Source organism: Arthroderma uncinatum (genome assembly GCF_011692745.1).
Source record: "Arthroderma uncinatum strain CBS 119779 chromosome Unknown scaffold1, whole genome shotgun sequence".
NCBI classification, from domain to species: domain Eukaryota; kingdom Fungi; phylum Ascomycota; class Eurotiomycetes; order Onygenales; family Arthrodermataceae; genus Arthroderma; species Arthroderma uncinatum.
This window is the reverse complement of record NW_022983863.1, coordinates 1,453,505-1,478,901: the sequence shown is the minus strand read 5'-3', so window position 1 is coordinate 1,478,901 and position 25,397 is coordinate 1,453,505. Positions and strand designations below refer to the sequence as shown.

Genomic DNA, 25,397 nt, shown 5'->3' with positions numbered 1-25,397 from the left:
ACCTCTTCGTGTTCAGCTTTCTCTGTCTGCCGCTCCTGGAGGGTAAAGGGGCCGCATTCCCTGTTGGCAATCTTCCAACGCGTCATCGACGGGTGTGATATTGGCCCTATACGTGGCGGGTATGGACAATTGCCTGTATACGGAGATGTTTCACCGTGAATTCACAATGCAGGCTGAAAAAAGCACAAAGACTCAAGATACTGAGGAGTGTCGATCAGTATTTGCGGCTTATTTTGCATTCAGCTATAAATATAGTACAACGGGTATCAGTGATGATCGCTCGTATATTGTGGCCAACCACGCTTGCTGAACGCACAGGGGCTCCATGAGTTACCTACGGACGCTGCGATAGATGCCTCTTTGGTGACTTGGTGGTGGCTGAGGTTGATGTGATAGAAGCTGGGTCCCTGGATGTCTTCGTGACCATGCTCGTTTGTGGTTGATCTGCTCTTCTCTTGTTGCCCAGGAGTTATGATGGGATGAAAACAAGGGAATGTCTTCATAAGGGACAAAAGGCCTAACTAGTAGTTATCCAATGGGAGCAGCACAGAATCTGGCACTATATCTGTTTTTACGAAAAGAATACCAAGACCTTGAGTTCGTGTGAGCATACAGTTATTATAACTTGTTAAAGAGGATTTACTAACTATTTTACTTCTATAGTTAGCCTTATGAGAACTTTTCATGGACAGCTATGTGCGAGGATAGAACCAGGCGATTCTGAACCGCAAGCCGTCCCCAACTCTACAGCTCTCAAGGACTCTATTCAACCGTAAGCCGATGTGGGATCACCTCCAAAATTGCTATAGCCCTTCTTTTAGTTGTATTTGACAGATATTTTGTTAGAGCGGGTTATAGCTAGGCTAACCCACGCCTCTGATAATTACCTATCCAACCGTGAGCCAGGGTCAACTATTCTGTGCTGGATGGGGATCTAGCAGTTTATCTAGCACCCTTTTATTTTAATGGCGGCTAGTCATATGGCTTTATGACCCTTTGGATATAATTTACGGTTCTTAGAGCCTTGAGCGAGCGTCCCAAAGTCGGATGATAGTTTATTGTGATTTAAAAGCAAAGAGAAGCCATGAACAAAGCTGGCAGTTGGAATGAAAGGAGTACAGTAGAAAAATTCCCAGTAAAACGCCCCTTCTCACAACAACAGACACGAAAGGCCGAAGACATCTAATGGGAAGCTTCTAATGTAGCTAAATGAGTGGGGGACGATTCCACCCATTTCCTCCACTCCTGCCACTCGGAATACGATGCACTTGATTTAAGACCCTGGTATCTGACGGTTTTGAACTCAGACATGTCCTCCCAAGGCCTGTCTGGGTTGCCGCCGCCAGAGCTTCCTGACCGGAGGAATCGACGAGCAACTCCACCAGAACTCGAGGACCCTTCCCAGCCAGCTTTTCTCATAAGACTCTCCACGGTCTCTTCCTTTGTCCAGCCTTGATCGACAGCCACATCTGGAAGATAGGTAGCTCCATATCTTCTTCCCCTATAGATAAACGATATGCGAATTCCGTGCATGCCTAACTCCCAGTCTAACGCGTGGGCACAGGTCTCGAACGTCGACAGGAGGGTGAGGGAGCATGAAAGAGAAGGCAGGAGTTGCGACGGTATAGGGGCGAACCTAGTGTCACCGAAAGCCCTGAATGAAGTTAGTATATAGATCCCCCAGCGAGAAGGGCTTAGGTGTGGAGCCATACGATGTCAGTGCGTAAGACCTCAAGCCAGAGCTCAGCTCTTGGGCTTCAAAGGTGCCGATACAGCCCCGAAGGGACTTGTGGCCGCTCCTAGAAACTGTATTCCACGTAACAAAGAGTGGATATGAAGCGTTTGGAGGTGACCTGCGGAGCCCCTCACTATAGCTCTTGGGCGGGGAGAAGAACGAAGAAGTCTTAGGGCTAGGACTGGAAGATATGGAAGTATTGCTCGTCAGTGCAGAACGAGAAGAACTGGCAGATAATGCTGGAGGCGTTGAAGCTGTTGCACTGGATGAGCCAGAGGAAGCCGCACTCTGAAGGCGACGAATACTAGGCAGCTGCAGGGTGTTCGAGCCTGCTTGTCCTCTATCTTCAGAGGAGACATCTTCCATATCACCTTGGTGCTCTTCATCATCTGCGTCTACATGAGGCTCAACTGAATTTCCTCCCGCGTCCCCGCCTTCTGCGGCCTGCAAAGCAAGGGCCGTGGAAGCTTCAAACTCCTCCCATAATTCTTCAACTACTGAGAGCTTCGGAGGTTTACCTCCTTCAAAAGAAGCAACTAGTGTTTCGAAGCAGAAGTAACATTGTGCGGGGGTAGCCATCGAGAACAAAGAGCGGCTTTGAATGACCCCTTTGCTGATAATAAAATCTTTGCTTTCAAGGAGTTGAAGAAACCTGAGCCTTGTAAGGAGAAGTAGTATGCTGTAATGGACAGGCAAGGGGGGAGAACCTGGCCGCCAGCTTATTGCGGACTGAGCATGGGCTGTGGAGGGGAAGCACCTTGCTGGATTTCAGCCTGTTGGAAGCTGCTTCAAAGTCGATGTGAAAGCCGTAAAAGAGCTCTGTTCGTGCTGGCCCTCCAAAACAGAATAGCCCGCGCCGCAGCCTATGCAATTATCTAGCAGGACGAAGACGAGTGAAGGCGAGGATGTTGAGGTCAGAGCCTGGAAGGACGCTGAGAAACGTCATGAGCGCCATTTGAGGCACGTGAGGCCAGTGCAAAAAAGCGCCGTCGGGTCCGGATCAACTATTTCCCACTGAACTTGTATATCATATCGGAACCAGACGGATATCAAGGAGCATCTTTCTCAGCTTTTATATCGTAGTTCTTAGGTGAATGGGGAAAGTTGAACCTTCTGAGTGGTGATACGGGTATGGAGGTATGGCGATTGTCCGATCCAGTCACTTTTCAACGAAACCGTACACCAGCCTTAACAGTTTCAGGCTTCTTTGGTGAACGGTGCACAGCTTATAGTTCTGGTCCTTCGGCGTGGAAGACAGTACTGGTATATTCGATTCTCTCATCGTAATAGCATTGTACATTCACTTCCGGTCATCCTTTGGCATTCTCATCCCCATCATGCCAAGCATGTTGCTCCCGGGTCCGGAGGCGCCGCCTTGACTGTCAAAACTCTCTAGGAGATTTTTCGCTAGATTGATGTCGATCTCAGTGTCGTCAAGTTCTTGAACTTCACCTTCCTCTTCATTATCCCCATCAGTATCATCACCCCTTATCGGAGCTTTCCCTTTGACAGCCCTTTTTTTGCCATCTGATCCGGTTCGGGAGGCATTGAGTTGGTCAAAAAACCCGGCTTCTCTCAACTCTGCCTCCATCTGCTTGGACAAGTCTTTGATCTCGTCTTCGTCGTCCTCTCCGTCACTTGATTTTTCATCGAGATCCTGGATGCGTTTTGGCCTATATGAAGATCCATGATTCGAGACGGATGGCATGCCCATCATCTCCTTCATCATCCTTGAAAACTCCTCCTCGTTAAAGGATGCCTCCTTATCTTCTCCGTCACTACTAAACTCGTCATCATCGTCGTAGTTATCTCCATCGCTGTCGTCCGAGCCAAACTCATCAATAAGACCCGCCCCATCATATCCGGCTGAATCATCGTTTAGGAATTCTTCGAACTTCGAGACTATTCTTTGCAGGTTCTCTTGCGCGGCTTTATCACCAAAGTCTCCTCCTTTTTTGGCCTTCTCACCACCACCGCGTCCTTTCAGCTCGCCTTCAAGGTCTTCGAAACTAATATCAAGCCATGATTCATCGTCATCTCGCGTACCCCAACTGCTCTTGATCTCTTCGTCTGTCGGGAGCCTCTCCTCGCCAATCTCAATATCATCAAGGATAAGTTTCATTTCTCGTACAGACGGTTTATCGCGGTTTTGCGGATCTGACAGCAACATTTCAAAGCCACAAGACAACTTCATTCCGATTTCCGCACGCTCGGAATCCTTGGGTGTTTTTGCTTCAGGTAACCGGCCCTCCCACTTGGTTGGCGCCGGAAAGTCCTGGCTTTTTAATTGTGCAAACCCAACTTTTGTGAATTTTACACTAACTGTAACGAAATTCTCAGGCTCAAATACCAATTTATTTGAATCCTTGGCTTGTAGAGGCCGCAACGCAATGGGATCCCGTAGGTAAAATGCCTCAATGGCTGGAGATATATAACCCGGTTTAGTGTGTAGTAGGTGGGCAATTTTCCGTGGTATGGTAATCAGAGACGAGTGCAAATTTTTTTCAATCTGGCCTGGGTAATTTCGGAGTCTGTAAAATGCTTCCTCCCCGATCGTAGGCGACCGCATTAGCCTTTTAGGCTCGGTAAGGATTATGTCCCTTGCATCTCGAAAGGTCAGTTTACCAGATGCGGCTTTCTTCTTGGTACCAGGTGAGGGTCCAGGTTTGATAATGACTAGCTCTCCCTTGTTGATCCAAACCTAGAGTGCGAGTTAGCGGTCATGGTGGGTAGCTTCGTTCCGAGAGCAAGGGCATCCAACATACTCGATTATCAGCAACATCGGGTTCCAACCAAGCTGGCAATGCTGCTGCCGCTTCGACAAGCAAGAATTCCCCATCGCTATCTGTCACTTTTACCCACAAATTCTCAAATTTACGTGAGAGCTCGCGCAACAGGTATACAATAACCCATTCATCTTCAATTGAATCTCCGTATTCAGCTCGTCCACGCAGTAAATTTAAACCTGAATATACAAAAGCATTGATAAAAGCCTTTGATTAGCACTCCGATTTAGAAGTTTGAGCACAAGTACCAGCGATGCAAGAATACGATCTGAGAAATCCACGAACTTACCATCTTCCTTCGTGAGTTCCAGTTTGAAATTGTCACGCTGCCAGACATAGCCCTTCAAATATTGTTTTAACAGCGCCGATGAATATTTCTGTACTTCAGTCAAGGACGTGCGAATCGAGTCCGACTTGCCCACATCGTCAGGTGAGCTGCCATCTAGCGGGATCCAGTAAAGCGAATATTCAACACAGTCATCCGGGAGTTGGGGTTTAGGAATTGGCCGAAACGTAGACCTAAACCATGCGATGTCTTCTTCAGTCGGGCCGGCCATATCTCATCACTCTTCTCTGTGTTTTCTGGCCTGTACAAGCGCGAGATGTCCTATATTATTTTATTTTATTTTATTTTTGGCGATGACTTCATCGGCGACCACGGGCCGACAAAAACTCCGGCGTCCTTACCGCGCTAAACCGAAAACAGCTATATGTAAACAACGTCACATCCAAACACGCCAAAATTCAATGATTTCAATGCTGCCCGCGCCCTTTTTTTCCTATTCCCTCCATGCCGCGTTGAATAGGAATTTTTATTTTTATTTTAGGGTGAGCGGTACATACTGGGACGACTAATGGTATAGGTATACCCGACGTTAAATATTCCGAGCCGTCGACATGGCCTTTCCCTACATCGATACTCCGCGCACCGAGGTGGACGCAAACGCGACGTTCATGAGCCACGGCCAGCGAAGTGCAACGCGCCATAATCTCTCAGCACTGGACTCGGTTGAAAACTCCTTTGTGTCACCAACTAAGGAAAATGATATACTGAAGGAAACATCCGGCTCGCGAAACCGTCAGCGCAAGGTGTCGCTCCGGACTCCGCGAGCCAGCCAGGGACTTAAGTCAGCACGACACGATAAACGCACTCTACCCAACTCTGCCTTGCCCAAGGGAGAATTTACCCCTCTTATGAACAGCGTGACGAAAAACAATTTCCTGCGAACTGGTGGCGATCGCGCTCGAGGTGTGCCGGCCACGCCCGCCCTGTCCAAAATAGACGAAAGCAATTTGTACGAAGGGACTTCCGTGAACAGCTTCGCGTACGATGCGACCCCTGTACCCCAAGCTGCACCTAGCAGTGGTCAAAGCACACCGTTACCTGCACTCCCCCAAAGAGATGGTACTGGAGGGGTAATTCGCGATGGACAGAATATGACTTTAAGAGAGCAGGAAAACGTACGGCCTACCTTTCTTTTCCCCTGCAATTAATCGACCGTTATACAATGAGCTTGACTGACATATGTGAGGTCATTGCAGATCATCAACAAGTTTGACAAAGAGAATTTCGGCCTGAAGTTGAAAATACACTATTTGGAGGAACAGCTGAAGAAGGCTGGGCCGGAATTGAACCAGGCAGCACTCAAAGAAAACACGGAGTTGAAGGTGTCAAAAGTTACAATGCACAGGGACCTACATCGCTGCAAGAAAAGCCTCCTCCACGCAGAACGTGATCTGGAATCCTGCCAGCTTCAGCTCCAAGAACTTCGAGAAAAGTTGGCTTCTAAACAATCCGATAACACGAAGCAGGAGGCCATAAAATGGATGCGCGAAGAGATGGAGACCAAGGAAGCAGAAATGGCAGAGCTACGGGAGCAGCTAAGGTCACGAGAATCGAAGCAGGCAGAGGAGGCTGCGAATTTACGGGAAGAAATAAATGAGCTAGAGTATGCCATCCGTGAAAAGGACAGGCGCCTTGAGGAAAAAGAGGAGGAAATTGAGAACTTGCAATCCAAAGGAGCGGACGAAAATGCCAATATTGCTGATCTTGAGACGGAGCTTGAAGATGCTAGAGGCAAAATCGAAGATCTTCAAGATAGCCTAGAGCGAGCAAGGACCGAAACAGAGGAAGCCGAGGCATCCTGTGAGCAAGCTCTCCAGGAGAAAGATCAAGCCATTGATGACCTGAGAGAATTACAGGATGAAATGGCTAATAAATCAATGTCTGCCTCCGGCTTAACTCGTCAACTGGAGGAAAGGGCAAGTAAGCTGGAAGGAGAACTTACGGCTGTTCGACAACAGTATGCCAGCCTTCACGAAAAGTTCGAGGATAAGGCGCAGTTTGAGCGACGTTTACAAGAGCAAATCAAGGACCTTCGGCAAGAGCACTCGTCGACAGAGAGAGAGCTTATCCTCATTCGAAAAGAGCACGCTGGATGCGAAGGAAAACTTGAGGACAAAATGCATTCTGAGCATCGGTTACAAGAGCGAATTGAAGATCTTCGGCAGGAGCTCTCATCTACAAAGTCTGAGCTACAGCATGAGCTCGAACAGGCACACCACGAGAAATCAATTGCAATCCGAGATCACAAATCTGCGCTGTCTCGTCTTAATGCCCTTGAAGATGAGGTGCAGCAGAGAGGTGAAACTAAGAGCCTTTTGCAAAACCGACATGATGCTTTGACAAACGAATCCAAAGCTCTTCAGAGTGATCTTGAACGGGCAAAGAGAGCAATCGCGGAGCTAGAAGAGGACGCGGCTACTGAACGACAGGAGTCATTGAACACGCTTGAAGACCTGCGACAGCATCATAAGGATGAAGTCGACCGACTAAACGTCGAGATAGGGCAGCTTCGCCGTGAGGTAGATGGCAAAGACTCGTTATACAGCTCAGATCTAGACAAATGGGAAAACATAAAACGATCGCTCGAGCTCGAACGGGATCAGGCAGCACAACAAGCCCAAGCGTACAAGCGGACAATCGACAGCCTTCAACAAATGGAAACGACAAAATCTGGACGAGAGAAAAGGATGCAGGATATCATCGAGAGTGAAAAGGAACGCCGTCTACAGCTGGAGGAATTGTACACGCGTCAAATAAAGGAGCTCAATGATGATATTTCCTCCAGAAGGGAGGCGTCCGAAACTCAGAGATCAGAGTTGCTTGCCCTGAAGGAACAACTTAGGGTCAGCCGACGGGAAGAACTGAACCTCAAAGAGAAAACGCAGGGCCTGGAAGACGAAATTATAGTCTTACAAGCTAGCCTAGAGGAAGAACAACAGCATGCATTGAATCAGAGAAAGTCAGGCACTTTGGAATCCGGCAATCACCTACAGAGCATTACACAAGAGAAACACGCCCTCAGAGAGCAGTTAGCCAATGCAACCTCCGAGTTGAATGACCTTCGAGTTGCCCTTGCAGAAGTTGAGGCAGAACGAGACGGCCTCCAAGACCAACTTGCTCAATATGAAAACAATGTTGACAGTGCCTATCGAGTAGACCAGGAAAAACTTGAGCTGAAGAAACTGAAGCTGCGTTTAGAACGAGAGGTTATTCGTCTAAATGCCGAAAAAGGATCTTTACAGGAAGCCAAAGACGTCCTTCAGAATGATATTGATAATGAACTCGCTCGTGCTGCAGCGGAAGAAGATCGTCTAGCGGCAGAGATCAATCGGTTACAAGACAAGCTATTCATGGTCGATGATAAGAAGGATCGTGAGCTTCTATCATCCAAGAGCAAAATCACTCGTCTAGAGAACCGCCTTAAGGAACTCGAAGCCCATCTCCACCACCCTATACCATCAGAACCCGTCTCCCCCCCAGGAAACGCCGATGCTTCACTCTTCCACCATTGCCTAGCCGAGACACGGGAGCGAGAAAAGGTCATCCTTCAACGAGAATCAGACCTCAAATCTTCCATTCGACATCTCAAATCCCGTATTGCTGACTTAGAGAAAGAGAACCACGACCTCCAGGTCGAGAGATACGAGGATAATTCACCCAAGCCTTCGCCCTCCTCGCGACTTCAAGAGGAATTACGAAACCTCCGTACACAAAATTTGGAGGCTCACAAGGCTCTAAAGGAACTGAAAGCCAAGAACCGCGAACTCGAGCGGCAAAGATACTTCGCCAAAGATGAGGAGAGTCAGAACTTCAGTGAGGTCCTCGACCTATCTACGTATGAGGCCGAATCAATTGCAGCCAAATTGGCAAAACGCGAGGCTCGAATTAACGAACTCGAGGTCGATCTTTATCGAATCCGCGGAGAGCGCTCTACTGCGCTTAAAAATCTCAATGCTGCAGACCGAAGGATTCGAATACTGCAAGACCGCCATCCAAAAGCAATTCATGATATGTCAAGGCAACTAGAGAAACAGAAATCTCGCCATGACAAGGAATTGGAGGTTTTACGTATGGAACTCCTCTGGAATCAAGCACGGTTGATCCGAACCGAGCAATTCCGTAGGGATCTTGCATGGTATAAGGAAGTTTCGCAGTACAGAGAACAAGAACGAATTAGAACTACATGGTATGTTCCCCTAGTCAACGCGAGTCTTATACTAAACTAACATCGTTTAATATAGTGCTCAAATAGAGCGACAGATGATAGCTAATATGGGCATTGTAGTATCTGAGACAGTAGAACAGCTTACCCCTCTACAAAAATTTAAAGCTGCCATTTCAGTTGCGCTATTCATTGCTCGCGCAAGAAGAGTGACAGTTGAGTGGAAGAAGAACTCACAAATAGGGGATCTGGTGAAGAGGGCAAAAAAAGACCAGTTTAAGAAGCTTGGAAGAATGGGACAGAAATGAGGCGCATTTCCGAAGATATTTATTCCTCCGACGCTTAATGAAACGTTTTACCTGTCTTTCCTAGCTGTGTTGGTCAAATACTTATTGTTAACTAGTTAATAGCGTTTCTTTTTTTTACGGACGGAGTAAGGGCTCTAGGGTGTTGTTGGTGTTTGGGATATGGGGGATCTGACTAAATGAGAGGATACTTTCGCGGTTTGGCAACTTGTATATCACAGTTGGTTATGAGTTATTCTCTTGTGGTTAAAATCGAGAACTATTTCATTACTCCATTCGCTAAAATGACAACCGACTCGATATTATCCAAGTCTTTCAACGTGATATCCCAGAGACAGGGAGAAAACATGTATGCTAAAGGGGGAAGGCCACACTCCAAAAGTGCAACAGCTATATAAGCCTGGGAAAGTAGTATGGGAGCTAGAGACCAGGTTACAACCACCATGGGTGAACTAAGCGCCTTCACTACCAAACATGGCGGTCCATTCAGCGCTTTTGGCAAGGTCGTCAGGGCTAACAGTCGGCCGCGATCCTTTGACAGCCTTGACAAAATCCTTAAGAACGAGAGGAGGTTCCAGAAGTTCGTCTGGGTTCACATCCGCCCAGGTCATTTCAATGGCCCCCTGGTCACCTGGTGAGCATGGAGTTACTTTTTGTACTCCATCCACCATTACCTAGTTAAGATATCAGTAACTGACCGAAACTAGTAGAAAACATTCATATAAACGTAAGAAGACAGTACTACATACCTTTTTATAGTGTGTTGCAGATTGAATTTTGCGTACAGGCTGCATGAGCGCATCTTGAACAGCAATATTGATATCGCTCCCCGAGTAACCGTCGGTCAGTTCGGCAAGTGTTCGATAATCAGGCACCGTTAGCTGACAGGGCGTGCTGCCTATACTTATTTTGAACATTTTCATCCGGGCGGCAATATCTGGTAGACTTATGTAAACTCTTCGCTGGAACCGCCGTCGAATAGCTGAATCTAGTTGCCAGGGAATATTCGTTGCTCCAAGAATCAGTACGCCGCTAGAATCCTTGCCAACACCATCCATCTGCACGAGCAGCTCTGTTTTGATACGGCGAGACGCATCTGGCTCTCCTTCACCACGGGTGCCACAAAGGGCGTCTATTTCGTCGATGAAAACAATGGCTGGTTTGTTTTCTCGGGCCATATTAAAAAGTTGCTTAACGAGCCTGATAATTGACACATTAACCCCAATGCACCCGAATATCATATGGGGTATTATGGAAACTTTAGAAATGTTGACTCACCTCTCACTCTCTCCCATCCACTTTGAAACCAGGTCACTACTGCTCACGCTGAAAAATGTGCTGTTCGCCTCTGTAGCCACGGCCTTAGCTAGGTAGGATTTACCCGTTCCAGGTGGCCCGTAGAGCAATATACCCTTCCAGGGTTGACGGTTCCCTGTGAACAGGGAAGGGAACTTAATGGGTAATATGACGGCTTCCTGAAGTGCCTCTTTCGCGCCCTGTAAACCAGCCACATCTTCCCATCTCACATTTGGCTTATCCGTTAATATAGCTCCCGCTAGAGCTCCTCGTAGCTTCTTGGATTCGGCATCTTCATCGTCCTCGTCCTTGCTAGATATTGAAAGAATCATATTAGACCCAGCGTCACTTGGAACATGATGTAGAATCACTAATCAATTCAAAAACTCACCCTCCTTTCCCACTTCCTTGTGCGATCTTCCCATTCGTTCCAACTGCGCTTGGTTTCTTCCGATTGTCCAGCCCAGCCAGGTGATTTTTTAGCTTCTCTGCCCTCTCCATATATTCCCCGGTCTTCGCTCGGATCATCTCCTTCGATTTGGGGTTTTTCTCCCATTTTAAAGCAAGCATAAAAAGCTCGAGAGCCGAGTAGTATGTTTGGTATGCTTTCTCATATTCGCCCGCATTATCATGTTCAATCGCGCTCTTCACAGTGTCGATCGCCCGGCCAAGGAAATCGGTATTGCTCATCGTGATTTAATTAACCGAGGTAAGCTGCAGTAGAGGTAGCAGAAGATTCGCCAAAGACCTATCCAGGCAACAGGCAAATCCGTCAAAGGAGTTTTGAAGGAGGGAGGGGGCGATATGTGCTTCAACGTCGGCTCAAAACGGCGGTATTGCGCGAGAGCTATGGCACGGATGTAGTGGTCTTAGAATATTGCCAGAATCACCTGCATATCGTAGTCCTGCAAGAAAGAATCCGTAATATATAAGTTAACTGAAATATGGCGGGCCTAACTCCAATATCAGTGTTGCCTGCGTGTTTGGAGGGACTGATGGTTTTCCCCAGCTTTGGCTTTTTAGCGCTCTGTTGCTGGGCGACAAATATTCCCGATTAGATAAGAACAACCACCAGCAAAGACCCCGAGTTCACACTTCATCAAACAATAAAAAATCAATCCAGCCATGGCGGACGACCAAAAGCAGATTCAGGCGCTCAGCGATGAGTATCAGCAACTTCAAGCTGGTCAGTAGTATCTCAATTCCCTCCACGAAGCGCCAGTTTCGCCGTTTATATGTGACCCCCCACTAACGCTGCCCCTCGATATAGAGCTCGAAGAAGCTATCGGAGCGCGAGAGAAACTTGAAGCTCAGCAGCAGGAAAACACCAGCGTGCAAAAGGTAAGGGATGATGACCCTCTAGTTGGTATAGGCAGCTACTAATGGGTGATTAATGACTAGGAATTCAAAACGCTAGACGACGATGCGAATATATATAAACTCATCGGTCCGATACTGTTGAAACAAGACAAGTCAGAGGCTGTCATGGCCGTCGATGGCCGTCTTGACTTTATTGAGAAGGAAATGTACGAGCGGAATTTAGCACGAAGAATCTGGAATATCAGTCCATGTCCAAGCAACTAACGCATGTTCCCCTGCAGAAATCGGATCGAGAAGCAAATCGCCGAGGTACAGGAGAAGAGTGAGATGAAAAAAGGAGAGGTGCGTTAGATCCAGTTCTCTTGAGATTTGATAGCGCCTGTTTACCACAGCTAACATACGTTCTTAAACAGATCATCCAATTGCAAGCACAGATGCAACAACAACCACAGGCTGGTGGAGCTCCTGTAGCCGCCTAGGCATTATAAACACGCACGCTTTAACTTCAATGATGGAAGAAATATACCAATTCTATCGCTATTACTATCCATAGCCTGGATAATTGAAGCCTGGACACAGGATACTCTTTTGGCCCAACTGACTGGCAAACAGGCACCTTATAAGCCGGTATTTAAGGGCCTTCTTCCAGGTATATACCAGGCGATTAATTATATTGGTAGTGCTGATACGACGCTAGACACAACCTATTCCTCGCGAGGGAGGTAGATACCCTTGGTTCGGCTGGTCAGGGTTGGTGTTATCGGGTCAATAATGGAGCGGCGACATCATACAACCAAAATATTAATCTTTTTTTTTTTTTCATCAAAAATCGGAAACTATGCACTCTAATCCGTCAATCTATGAATGCATCAACCTGTCTTCCCATATTTACAATCCTACCCATGCTACCTCCTAGGCTATCCCAACTCTAAGGCAAGATACTTACCTCATTTTCAAGTCCAATAGATATTTAGTGACCTGATCTATGCTTTGACAAGCAAGCTAGAGCCCTCCATTTCCTTGGGCTTCTCAATACCCATAACATCCAGGATGGTGGGAGCAACATCACCAAGAACACCGCCAGATTTCTTCAAACTCCATCCTTCTGGAGCGTTTGCCATGACAAATGGAACGAAGTTGGTGGTGTGGGAAGTCTTCGGGCTTCCATCTGCGTTCTTCATTTCTTCGGCGTTTCTGGGGGGAATAGTCAGAACATTGTATAGAAACGTGTGAAGGTTTGACATCGTACTTACCCATGGTCAGCAGTGACAAACAGGACGTATCCGTGTTTCTTGCAAGCTTCATACACACAGCCAATAGCGGCATCTGTGGCAGCTACGCCCTTGATAGCAGCTTCGTAGACACCGGTATGGCCAACCATGTCCGGAGGAGCGAAGTTGTTCATCAGGAATTCGTACTTGTTATCCGCAATTCTCTCGGCGAGCTTCTCACCAACTGGCTGTGCGCTCATCTTAGGGTCAAGGTCATAGGTTGCGACTTTTGGAGATGGAATCATTTCTCGGTCTTCACCTTCGAATTGTTTCTCGACACCTCCGTTGAAAAAGAAGGTGACATGGGCATACTTTTCAGTCTCGGCAATGTGGCACTGCTTGAGTTGTTTTTTACTCAACCACTCAGCTAAAACGTTACCCATGTGTTGAGGAGCAAAGGCAATGGGGAAAGGGTAGTCAGTTTTATATCTGGTCATGGTGGTGAGAGAGATGTTCTTAGGATAGGGGAAGTCCGGTTTTGGGGATCGGTCAACATCTCCCAAGAGCTGGGTTATTTCCCTAACACGGTCGGAGCGGTAGTTGAAGAAGAAAAGAGTGTCGTTGTCTGTTTAACAGGAGCGTTAACGGTCCACTTGGCCATCAAGATATGGACTACGATTGGAGTCGCCCTTACCTTTAACTCTGCGTTCGTCTCCGCCAACAATGATGGGCTTCAAGAATTCATCATTCTCGCCCTTTTCATATCTCTCCTTGATTGTCTTGACAGGGTCGGTGGACTCCTCGCCCTCTCCAGTAACGATACCCTTCATGCCAATCTCAATACGATCCCATCGCTTATCGCGGTCCATGGCATAGTATCGGCCCACTACCGTGGCCAGCTCGCCAACTCCGAGCTCCTTGGTCTTCTCCAACAGCTGTTCCATGTAGCTCACTGCACTCTTTGGGTCTGTGTCTCTTCCATCACCAAAGAAATGGATGAACACCTTTGGTACTCCGATTTCCTTTGCTACCTGAAGCAGGCCGAACAAGTGTTTAATATGAGAATGAACACCACCATCGGAGATGAGGCCAAGAAGGTGCAGTCGGCCGTTTCCATCCTTTGCGTTCTTGAATGACTTCACGATATTCTCTACTTGGTTCAGCTTTCCGCTCTTCAAGGTCTGGTCGATGCGGACCACATCCTGCCACACCACTCTCCCGGCGCCGATGTTCAAATGGCCGACCTCACTGTTTCCCATAAGACCCTCAGGAAGGCCTACAGCGATAGAAGAGGCGTCGATCTCGGTGTATCCTTGGGCAGTCTTCGATCCTTCTTCTGCAAAGCCGGACATCACTGGAGTCTCGGCGGCGGCAATAGCATCGCCATTGGCAGGGGAATCAGGGCACGGAATACCCCAGCCATCGATAACGACTAAGAATTAAGTATGCAGGTTAGCTTGGACATCTTTTAGAGGACCTTTAGAGCGCACTCCCTGTATCCGGAGCGTCAACAGCGGAGTAAATAAATAAAACGTACTCAGAACCGCCTTATTCTCGACTTTGGCCATATTTAAGAATGTGAACAGTCACAATTGAAATGATAATATACTAGAATAACCAAACTGCCAGCCTGTACAGGAGTAAAGGATGAAAAATCTCTAGAGCGAGTCCTTAATGGCGGGGGAGGAGGGGCTCTGTTGGCCGGAACATCTTTTCTGCTCTATCAAAAACATCGCAACGACGTCATCTGCCGCAGCCACAAGTCGCGCAGAAAACACCAAAGCCCATAGCAAGCCATTGCACTATCAACGCCTAACAATTACAATAGCCAACGACCCCTTTACTCAACCTGCCATGATAATGTCTGTCCAACCGTCGCCGCCGCATGCCTCTCCGACGCGCAAAACTCCTGGCGTCTCATCCACACATCCCAACACTCCGAACATCCAACTACCACAATCGCAACAAGACGAACGCGTAGCCTCGCCTGATCCAACCGTTGCACCTCGCTTTCCTACACCACAGACATTTGACATCCTCCCGCCTCTTCACGCACTCTTGGCTAGGCTCTTATCAAACCAATCGTCTAACTTTGCTACCGGTCAGCCGGGAGAATCGGGCCTATCCCAATCTACGGAACCAACACCCGGTGGAGGGATCGGGTCATTAGACGGCCTTGATCCGAAGTCATTGCTTACGGGAGCCAGTGCTGTTAAGATACGGATTCAGAAAGCGAGGAATGCCGTTGAGGAGTTGCCAGATATCGATCGAACTATCGCCGAGCAGGAAGAAGAGATTGAGCAACTGGAGAAGAAAATAGAGAAGCTAAAGGGAGTTATTAGCGATTTTAAAGTGAGAAGCTCGGAGCTTGCCAATGGATTATGAGACGAGGGATGGCCCGTTTCTTGTTTCTCTTCCTCTTCCTATATCAAAAAAGACGGGTGGTGTATTGATAGATGTTTACAGTTGTCAAGCTGTTCGTTATGATACCAATTTTATTTAATACGCATTAGAAGGTGATGGATGGATGAAGCGTTCTTTGATCAAAAAGAGAAATGACAATTATGCCATGTATCATTGTTGAATTTGCTTTTTGAACAAGGTCAGCCAGTGATGAAACCTAGCTGCCGTCGAAAGAACTAGTTGAATATACAAATGAAATATAGGCAAACCTGCCAGAAGAAACAGGGAATATTAATGAAACAAGAGTTGATATCGTCCCACCAAAAAACACCATGGATTGCTTGTTGAAGATCCATAACACACAGTTTCACCGGTCATCGCTCCCAAAAAAAAATCGTGTTTGCACATAAAGGTTGAAAATTCATCGCTTTTTTTACCCATTTTTCCTTCTTTTTCATACGAAGCAATGCACCGGCTCATGACATCAAAAGAAATAAGGGAAAAGAAGTTGCAAGGGAAACCGAAAGGTAAAATTGTTCGAGCTGCTTAAACTGGGAGAGGGAAGGTGTTGGCCCATTCGGCGATCTCCTTTCTAAGTTCAACAATTTCCTTGACGGAGTCATCGGCGACCTTGGCCTTGAAGTCCTTGAGCTTGTTGGCTTCCTTGGGAAGCTTGCTCTGTACATCCTTGCAGATGTTGATGGCAGTGTCGATGTAGCGGGTGATGCGCTTGAAGTCTTCCTCGCCCATACCACGAGAGGTCATGGCTGGGGCACCAATTCTGAGACCGCAGGGGGTCAGAGCAGATTTGTCACCGGGGATAGAGTTCTTGTTGCAAGTAATGTTGATTTGCTCAAGAACAGCCTCGACACGGGCACCATCAAGACCCTTTGGCCTTAGGTCAAGGAGGACCATGTGGCTGTCGGTTCCGTCAGCAACGAGCTTGTGTCCAAGTTTCTTCAGCTCTTCCTCGACGGCCTTGGCGTTCTTGATGACGAGCTGCTGATATTGCTTGAACTCGGGGGTATCAACTTGCTTGAGGGCAACGGCCAATGCAGTGATGGTGTGGTTGTGAGGACCACCCTGATGTCCAGGGAAGACGGAGAAGTTGATTGGATTCTCAAGGTCATACATGATCTCCTTGCCGTTCTTATCGGTGCTTCTAACGCCCTTGCGGAAGAAGATCATGGCTCCTCGTGGACCACGGAGAGACTTGTGAGTGGTGGTAGTGACGACATCAGCATGTTCAAATGGAGATGGAATGACACCAGAGGCGACGAGGCCAGAAATGTGAGCCATGTCGACAATGAGATAAGCGCCAACGGAGTCGGCAATCTTTCTCATCCTAGCGTAGTCAATGAGTCTGCAGTAGGCAGAGGTACCGGCAACAAGGCACTTTGGCCTGTAGAGCTTAGCATTGGACTCGAGGAGGTCATAGTCAATTATGCCAGTCTCCAGGTTGACCTGGTATGGGAAAGTTTCAAAATAGGTAGAAACAGCAGAGATCCTATCAAACATACGGTGTTAGCATGTATACTCGCCAATTGTTATACACAGTGAAGTAATATTCGCGTTTTGGTTATACGTACTTCTTAGTAGGAGTCTGATATCCGTGACTCAAATGTCCACCGTGGGGCAAGTCCAAACCCATGAGTCTGTCATGAGGTCTCATCAAGGCCTGGTAGACCTGGAGGTTGGCAGGGCTTCCACTGAGACACTGGACGTTGACTCCCCATTTCTCCGAGTCCAGGTTGAAAGCCTTGAGGGCTCTGCGCTGGCAGGTGAGCTCGAGGGTGTCGATGTGCTGGTTTCCGCCGTAGTAACGAGCTCCGGGGTAACCCTCAGAGTACTTATTCGACATGGGAGAGCCCAGAGCATCGAAGACAGCGCGCGAAGTGACATTCTCAGAGGCGATGAGGAGGATAGATTCCCGTTGACGCTTGATCTCTTTTTCCTATTTGACCATGTCAGTACTTTACGCTTCACGCAAAGGAATCTCTGAATGTAGAGGTAAATAATTAAGACGTACCATGATCTCAGCAATCTCTGGGTCGGAGTCCACAAGGGATTTCTCCATTTGCTGTTTACATTGTTAGATTCGCAGCTCTTGACCAGCAATGGAGGGGTAGCTCTGACTTACCTCGCGATGAGCCTGGGATAGGGCGTATGTGGCCATGATGAACTGTTCAGTAACTTCTTTGGTGGCTTCTTTCTGTACGATAGGAGTCTCTTGATCAATTCCTGCACGAGAGGAAGGTCTGTATGTTCAGTTGTTTGTGATGGGAGGAAGAGATTTCATCGGAAGGTTTTTTTCCTGCGAAAAAGTTCGGTGGGGTGGCTTTTTGGCCTTTTTTCGCCGGAGTCGGAGCTTGCTGCAAGTTGTTCTCGCGCCCTTGGCGATTTAGCGAATACATCATGGGTTAATTAATTAAATAAACAGTTTAACTAATGAATAGTTAATTAATAACTGCCGGGTGAATAGAAGATAGTCTATGGCTTGTATCGGCCCCGGAGTATGGGTGCATCGCATAGTTTTTGGTATTCAGCATTTTCCCCATTTAGGCTGTATTTACATAGCTTCCGGCTGTTTCTTCCGCTTCTTCTCTTCCCGGCGTGCTTTTCGCTCTTCATCAATCTCATTACTGTGTTTTTTGCTGCTCTTCTTGCGGGAGTCAGGGCTGTCGGTCTTTTGTTTCTCGTCGGCCCCTTTCTTTGAAGATTTCTTCTGCTTCTTCTGCGCGTCTTCTCGTATCGGAAGTGACTGTTTCTTCTTTGGGCTCTCGCGTAGTGAACTATCCGGCTCCTCGTCGCTGTCTGACGGCACATTGATGATTTCTGTTTTCCTCTTCTTGTGTTTTCGATCTACATCGGCTCCCTTGGGTATTTTGAACTGTTTCTCCTCTAGATCTAACTCGTCGTCACTCGATCCAATCGTCTCTTGGAGTTGATCCGCCGAACCAAACGGCTTGTAGCGCATCCGTAGATGTTGAGGCTGCTTCGGTGGTTTCCTTGCTAACGCCGATACGTCGGTAGATCCATTGGCATGGAAACTATCGCCATGCAGGATTTTTACGACCTGCTCTAGGTGGTATGTTTTGGAGACCGGATGTCTTTGTCGGCGGTAGACATTCCCGTTCTTATCCGGCACGAGTAGCGATTTCTGCTTTTCCGCTCCAAGCTGGTTCTCGTGTAGTCGGTAGGCGGCCCCCTTGTGTGTCAAGACTGGTTCTCCGTTCTTGATAGCATTCATAGCAAGGGTCTCTATTGACGAGACCGGGACCCCGACTGGAGCGGTTATATGCCATAACTGTTTGCCATCGAGATTGGAGAGAAGCTGTGATATATCGCTAGACTGGGAGGAAGACTTCTGCATAAATTGGAACCCTGGCGGGGGCTTAAATGCCTTGGAGGGTAGAGGAACGATCGCATTCCTATTCGAGTAGTTAGCCACCAATATTCAATTAGAGTCAATATTTTAACGGCTGCGCACTCTTCTTGTATAGTTACTCTCTTTTTGCTAGAGGGCGTCGGTAAAGGTTCTGGTTCACGCGCAGGAGATTCGGATTCTTCCTCTTCTGAACTAGAGGCGCTCGAGGCTTCACTTGAGCTTGAGGGGCTCGGTTCTTTTGCAGTTTTGAGAGCAGTTTTGCTCTTTTTTAGTGTCTTCTGTTTTGTAGGCTGCGATTCCCTTTCGCTCTCAGAGGAACTGGAACTGTCCGAGACAGTTTCTCTGCTCAATGATTGTTTCATACTGATACTGTATCTGTGAAATTCGACAAATCTGGGAGCCCAGGACTAAAGAAGAAGAATAGTTATGAACTCATGAATGGGAATTGAATATAACCCGTCTGGAAAAAGGAGCGTCTAAAGTCGTTATTTCGTCCAAGGAAAGTGGTTTTGATATCTTTGATATCTCGGTGAAATTGAAGCTCTAAAAACTTTTTTCTTCTGCGCAGAGCACGGGCCACATCCAGACTTCCGATAAGATTTCTGATAGAAGGAATAAATAAAATTGAACATTTAAACCACCTCAATTTAACCCTTATCCCCAATGGAATAGAGGGTTCGTCCGAGGCATGAAACGAAAGGCGACGGTGCAATCGCAGCCGGGTAACTATATTCTCTCAGTCCTCTGGCCAGGCCGCCTGCTAACAACTCCTCCATAGCACCGATCAGCGCGATTGCAGCTCGAAGAGCCCGACAAGCTAAGATTGCGGCTGGAAAGACACCTACTGCCACTACCGAGTCAGAATCGACGGAAGACTCTCCGTTAAAACGGACAAAAGTGTTCTCGACTCCAATCCCCCGGAAGCAGGCTCGCGGTGGAAAAACTTCACCGAAAGCTCCTCCACCCACAGTCCGCCATGAGATAAACCCTGAGGTTGAAGCTCTAAGCTTAGACCAAGACAACAATGGATACCCTATAGAGGATGACGATAGAACTCAGTTCTCTGAAGATCATGAAGAGAGGTAATTTTCCCACAGCGAGACATAGATAGCGGGATGTTGATATCATGTGCAGATATGTGCCTCGACCTACAGCCTGCGAGTCGCATGAGAACTTTTTACTATCCAAGGGTCGCATCACCAAGGAGAGCATTGTATACACCAGGGAAAATGCCGTCTGTCTACGGTTAAAACTAAAGACGGTAAGAACTATACCCATAACCCTCGGGGAACACAGCTTATTGATTGACCTGTTAGACATTGGCAATCGTTGGCCAGTATGATATCTGGGTAAAGCGAGGGGTAGTGAGTATAATGGGAGCGAAGCTATACCCGTGTCCTACGATATACAGGGTTTACGCGCCTTCAACGCACTCTTTGCCAGTTATAAAATCCGTGTCAGGACCAGATGGATACGCCGAAGTGGAAATTATTTCCTACAATGACGGCCTGTCACAGCTCAGTCGAATATCCAACCTATATTATCGGATATGGAACGGTCAAGGGAAATCCGCCGTTAGAAACCCTCTGGCCCCTGAAAAGGCAACATTTTCCATAGTAAGTTGCTAGCAATCCGCATGGTCGATTGTGAGCACGCTGCTAATCCATATACCCAGCTACATTCATCCTCTGACGATCCATACAAACGGCATCTCCGCCCTCTTCATCTCGATAAAAAATGGAGCATGATGATAAAGCAGCTCTCCCGGCGCGCTGGAGCACTAAAAGTGCTTACATGCGGACCGGGGGGTTCTGGGAAGTCGACGTTCAACAGATACCTACTCAACCATCTCCTCAGTCCGTCGCCTGATGCTAGCAAGTCGGTGAATGATGGCGTTGCATTCCTTGATTTGGATCCTGGACAGGCCGAATTCTCCCCCATGGGCCAAGTATATCTGGCCCATTTACGTGCTCCAGCCCTGGGACCGCCCTTGTCCCATCCTTCGCTTAATGCGGAGGATGGATCAATAATTCGATCACATCTTATCGGAGGCAATTCCCCCAAGGATGATTCCGACCACTACGTCCAATGTGCCATGAACCTACTGAGTCATTATCAAAGGCTTCTTGAAAGTTACCCGCAATGTCCGCTAATCATCAATTACCCCGGCTGGATATTTGGACAGGGCCTGGAGATCTTAACTTGGTTTGTAGAAACGCTCGGTCTCTCTGATGTAGTATATATGAGCGAAACAGGGCCAGAAGAAGTGGTCGGGCCGCTCCAGTCTGTGGCGAATGCGGTCGGTATACCGTTCACAACCTTACCATCCCAGCCGACTGAGTATGCATCCCGATCAAGTGGTCAACTCAGAACGATGCAGATGGTTTCATACTTTCACATGCAACAAGCTCAAAACCCATATTGGTCTGCCGCTCCCGTCTCTCAGACTCGTCCTATCAAAGTCAGCTACTCGGGGCCTAGCCAAGGCATACTCGGTGTAATGATAACAGGATATCCTCACGATAAGGACCATATACTTGATCTATTGGACGGGTCAATAGTGGGAGTTGTGGCAATTGAGAATGCCGATGCCATTCAATCCGCCTCTTCCTCAAGTCAAGCTGATGCAAATGGGGATAATAGACCCGACGAGGCTGAGGATGAAGGTGATACAGACACATCGACACCAAACACCGAACAGAAACGTCATCCCTGTTTACATCGCACGGAGAGAGAGAATCTTCCTTATCTATTCAGCGGAGATGGAACATGCGCACCACCCAGGCCCGAACTATCCTACTCCCTCGGCCTAGCTCTTATCCGATCTATTAACACCGACTCTCAATCCCTCGACCTGATCACCCCCGTCAGCTCTAGAGCTCTCCGCGATGCGTTGGAACGAGGACATCAAATCGTCCTTGTGCGAGGAAATCTAGACAACCCCGACTGGGCTATCAGCGAAGGATATTTCGCCGCCAGATGGGCGCACAAGCAACAACCACGATTACAGCAAAAGTTAAAGTCACAACCACGAGCAGATGAAGCCAGTCAAAGTAACAGAAAGTTACCAGAGTCCAGCAGCCGCATGGAACACGAAGCGCATCTAGATAAATTACGAGAACGCATACATCGTGCTGGGAATGTGCCGTGGATGCGGGTATCGGGCGCACATAGGGCAGAATCTACGAAACCGAGCATGAAGAGCAATGGAATGTGGAAGTTGAGAAAGGCTGCATATTCCGCTGACTCGGGCAGCGGGAGTGAACAGGAGTGGTGACTGTTTGTTCAACATATAACAAGTTGAATATCAACCATCCACACCCGCTCATTTAGATATATGGGGGAGATATATATGGGGTGCTTACATACATACAGGTTAAAATACTTTCTTTTATGCATAACAAGGCCGCTGTCCAACCTGATTTTAACAATTCTTGGCTAGCATGAGAATGGATTTTCAAAAAAATAGTTATCTCCCCCTCATCGACTGGAATATATCATATGTGAATGTTCACCGTATGATCGGACGACCAACGGGAGATGACCATGTCATCGAGGCTGAACGACTGCCGAGACGGCCACCCATAAAGCTCAGACGGCGAGTGACAAGACCACTGCACATGCATATAAATGTATATCGTGCATAACTGAGGGCAAATCGAGACGCATCCAGCCAGGCCCATGGTTAATCCGCGACGAACGGTTCGTCGACAGCTTGATTTGGGCCAGGACTGGGTGAAACGCATGTCTTCCTCCGTATACGACGTTATAATCCTGCCAACATATGATATAGGGATCTTCCACTAAACTTGATCCCTTTCTCCCTTGTTCTCAATAGCCGAAAACGAAACCTAGATCGAGTAAGACTCCTGTTATTTAAAGTAGAACATGAACGAGGGTGGAAGAAACGGTCCGTATTTAGGGGGGAAATAGAGAGAGAGAAAAGGCAAAAAAGGGGCAAGGCGACGCCAGGCGCGTATCCGGGGACGCATCACAAAACCCGCGAGCCTCTCTTTCATCGAGATCTTGTTAGTACCACTCGTAAAATCCGTAAAAGAAATCGAGCCGTTTGAATCATGATCAATCGGCCGTTCGTATGATAGCTCACATCGCATCTCGTTCGGATGCTTCCCGCTGCTCCCGAGTTCCACCCGTACGCGCTACTTGATTATTGCTTCTTGCCCTGGATACATAGTCCATCCAGGCGATTGGGACATCACATTTCCCTTTCCCCATGGGGCACAAAAAAACAATATATTCCTTCACGTTTTTCCCGGACTATGACTCAAGGCGAGACAGGGGTCAAGGGTTCGGCTCTTTTCTTTTTCTCCCCTTCGTCGGCGTCTTTCTTCTTTTTTTTTTTTTTTTGTTTTTTGCAGTTTCTTGTATTACACGGAAGTATGTACATCCTTCTGTATATACGGAGTACGGAGTACATAGATGGGGAATATGCAGATGCAAATAACCGCGTCTGCAATGCAATGTCCGAAGTACCACCAGCATCAAACCCAGCGACGGGCACCAATAATCGGCGATACATGCCGGCGCCATGCATGGTCTAGATATACCCGATGTCATCATCAGATTTTGTGTGGTGATAGAGCAGGGCCATGCAATACAGGGAGGTGAACGGCACGCCGCTAATGCGCGTTACCTGGTCAACCTGAACTCAGTACGGGCCAGAGAACACCACAGGGCGAGCCCGATCTCATTGGAACACGACGAAAGAGCGGTGAACGGCAGGTCCATGGACGAATGGGATCACCGTCTTCTAGGGGAATTAATATTGATATTATGGACTGATGGGGATGGGTTGTATGCATAAACGAGGAGCGAGGATAGAAGGCATCTGAGATGGAAGGACTGCCGAAGAGCATCATCTTCTGCTTCTGCCTCTGCCTCTCCCTGAGCCGCAAAGAAGGGATATAGATACAGAGATACTCTGTATACGCTGCAAGATGCGTACCACAGCGCCATGCGACTCACCGTGCAACCCCAGCGCCCCTGCTGGCCTGCTTCTCTGGGACCCAACGGCGATTGTCCGTCCATATATAAACTATTATGGAGCAGGCCTGAGTCGGGTACTGCATGTAAATTATGCATGTGCGAATACGACATGGCATCGCAAAACCATGACCATGATGTCTTCAGCTACTGCATGCATCGCATTTTCTTCCCTGTGCCGCGATGTATATATATCTTGATCTGCGTGCTTCCTTAGTGTGCAGATCTATCGATCCTTTGTGCATGCTATATGTACATAGATGCCGCAGTCGCCACATCCATCTTCCTTGTTTTTCATATTTAGTCGTTTATTTCCTACATAAAACAAGTATAACAGCATAATATACCAGGAAGTAGTAAACTAACTAAAGAGGGAAAGAAAATCCTAAAGGCGATTCTCCTTCCTTTCCCAGACGTGTAAACGGGAGATAGAAGAATGTACATCTATAAGACTTCTGATATACCGAGGAGGCGACATGCAGAGGCCGGCCGTGGAACAGAGACAGTCGAGGCGAGATGGATAGCTGCTCGCGTGTCCCGCACCACATGCGGTTCGAAGAGCGAACGAATATGAGTGCAAAGATCAAGACTTTCCCTCCCTGTGGATCGAAGAGTCCATCGAAGAAGACTCTATCCCGGTGGATCGAGATGAATGGAGCTCCGGGAGGACCAACGGAAGCTGTACCTGAGCAATTCCTTTACTCCATGCTCCATGCTCCATCCGCCATGCTCCATTCCCCGGCACAGTTAGTTTAAGTATTAGTAAAGTAGCCTGCGCGTCCACCGGAGGAACGTCCCTTGAGGGGAGGTGGGATTACGTACTGGGGAGTTACAGGTTCAAGGGCCCCGGAAGCCCCGAGTTTCAACTTTTTCAAAACACGACACGACACATGGGAGGCCGATCTCCGCAGGCCGGGGGGCAGCACTGCATAATTACGTACATGTCGTCGCACGGCCACATAGCCAGCGTAGAAGCGTACTCCGTAGAAGCGTAAGAAGCGAAGAAGAAGGGAGACAAGCGAGGCCGGCGGGAGTTCATGCTAGGAGGTATAAAGGGGCGAGATGAAACGCTGGTTCGGGGCTGGCGAGGTCGCAGCGAGAGTGGCTCCTTGGGCAGCGAAGACAAGGCCAGAGAAGACTAGACGACGCCCTAGAAGCCGTCTCGAAGTCTGTCGAAGGCTAGCCAGATATCGTACGTACTAAGATAGACATGGGCAGACAGACTAGACAGACATCGACGGAAGGTATAGAGATATAGACGAGACATACATAGATAGTTATAGATGATATAGATACAGAGAAGACATAGACATAGAAATAGATATATAGGTATAGAGATAGATACTATAGGTAGGTATAGAAGAGTGTTACCGTACCAGGATACGATGTTACGTGGCTTACATAATGAGATCGGATGGCTTGGCGGTAAGGCTTGGCAGTG

At 47.9% G+C, this 25,397-nt stretch overlaps 9 protein-coding genes across 9 annotated transcripts; 4 read left to right on the top strand and 5 right to left on the bottom strand.

Moving 5' to 3' along the window:
* Positions 1–1,182: 1,182 nt before the first annotated feature.
* On the bottom strand, positions 1,183–2,314 carry GIQ15_00455 (uncharacterized protein; the record flags this gene model as incomplete). The annotated part of the gene is made up of 2 exons (XM_033547872.1): positions 1,183–1,654; positions 1,713–2,314. The coding sequence occupies 2 exons, from the start codon at positions 2,312–2,314 to the stop codon at positions 1,183–1,185; spliced, it is 1,074 nt and encodes a 357-aa protein (XP_033408823.1).
* A 721-nt stretch (positions 2,315–3,035) lies between these two features.
* On the bottom strand, positions 3,036–5,078 carry GIQ15_00454 (ecdysoneless; the record flags this gene model as incomplete). The annotated part of the gene is made up of 3 exons (XM_033547871.1): positions 3,036–4,436; positions 4,501–4,580; positions 4,811–5,078. The coding sequence occupies 3 exons, from the start codon at positions 5,076–5,078 to the stop codon at positions 3,036–3,038; spliced, it is 1,749 nt and encodes a 582-aa protein (XP_033408822.1).
* A 340-nt stretch (positions 5,079–5,418) lies between these two features.
* GIQ15_00453 (calmodulin-binding coil-coil protein) lies at positions 5,419–9,337 on the top strand (the record flags this gene model as incomplete). The annotated part of the gene is made up of 3 exons (XM_033547870.1): positions 5,419–5,982; positions 6,064–9,053; positions 9,109–9,337. 3 exons carry the CDS (start codon positions 5,419–5,421, stop codon positions 9,335–9,337), a joined length of 3,783 nt encoding a protein of 1,260 aa, XP_033408821.1.
* Positions 9,338–9,786: 449 nt separating this feature from the next.
* On the bottom strand, positions 9,787–11,320 carry GIQ15_00452 (vacuolar protein sorting-associated protein 4; the record flags this gene model as incomplete). Its single annotated transcript, XM_033547869.1, has 4 exons — positions 9,787–10,008; positions 10,084–10,534; positions 10,613–10,942; positions 11,022–11,320. The coding sequence occupies 4 exons, from the start codon at positions 11,318–11,320 to the stop codon at positions 9,787–9,789; spliced, it is 1,302 nt and encodes a 433-aa protein (XP_033408820.1).
* A 435-nt stretch (positions 11,321–11,755) lies between these two features.
* Positions 11,756–12,429, top strand: GIQ15_00451 (uncharacterized protein; the record flags this gene model as incomplete). The annotated part of the gene is made up of 5 exons (XM_033547868.1): positions 11,756–11,816; positions 11,901–11,971; positions 12,032–12,156; positions 12,232–12,292; positions 12,364–12,429. 5 exons carry the CDS (start codon positions 11,756–11,758, stop codon positions 12,427–12,429), a joined length of 384 nt encoding a protein of 127 aa, XP_033408819.1.
* A 504-nt stretch (positions 12,430–12,933) lies between these two features.
* GIQ15_00450 (2,3-bisphosphoglycerate-independent phosphoglycerate mutase) lies at positions 12,934–14,729 on the bottom strand (the record flags this gene model as incomplete). Its single annotated transcript, XM_033547867.1, has 4 exons — positions 12,934–13,144; positions 13,204–13,786; positions 13,856–14,593; positions 14,699–14,729. The coding sequence occupies 4 exons, from the start codon at positions 14,727–14,729 to the stop codon at positions 12,934–12,936; spliced, it is 1,563 nt and encodes a 520-aa protein (XP_033408818.1).
* Positions 14,730–14,835: 106 nt separating this feature from the next.
* GIQ15_00449 (uncharacterized protein) lies at positions 14,836–15,546 on the top strand (the record flags this gene model as incomplete). The annotated part of the gene is made up of 1 exon (XM_033547866.1): positions 14,836–15,546. The coding sequence occupies one exon, from the start codon at positions 14,836–14,838 to the stop codon at positions 15,544–15,546; it is 711 nt and encodes a 236-aa protein (XP_033408817.1).
* Positions 15,547–16,110: 564 nt separating this feature from the next.
* Positions 16,111–19,314, bottom strand: GIQ15_00448 (serine hydroxymethyltransferase; the record flags this gene model as incomplete). Its single annotated transcript, XM_033547865.1, has 6 exons — positions 16,111–17,071; positions 17,154–17,518; positions 17,594–17,644; positions 17,705–17,822; positions 18,138–18,995; positions 19,055–19,314. The coding sequence occupies 6 exons, from the start codon at positions 19,312–19,314 to the stop codon at positions 16,111–16,113; spliced, it is 2,613 nt and encodes an 870-aa protein (XP_033408816.1).
* Positions 19,315–19,640: 326 nt separating this feature from the next.
* Positions 19,641–22,229, top strand: GIQ15_00447 (uncharacterized protein; the record flags this gene model as incomplete). The annotated part of the gene is made up of 5 exons (XM_033547864.1): positions 19,641–19,674; positions 19,731–20,034; positions 20,087–20,213; positions 20,269–20,568; positions 20,628–22,229. 5 exons carry the CDS (start codon positions 19,641–19,643, stop codon positions 22,227–22,229), a joined length of 2,367 nt encoding a protein of 788 aa, XP_033408815.1.
* Between the last annotated feature and the right edge of the window lie 3,168 nt (positions 22,230–25,397).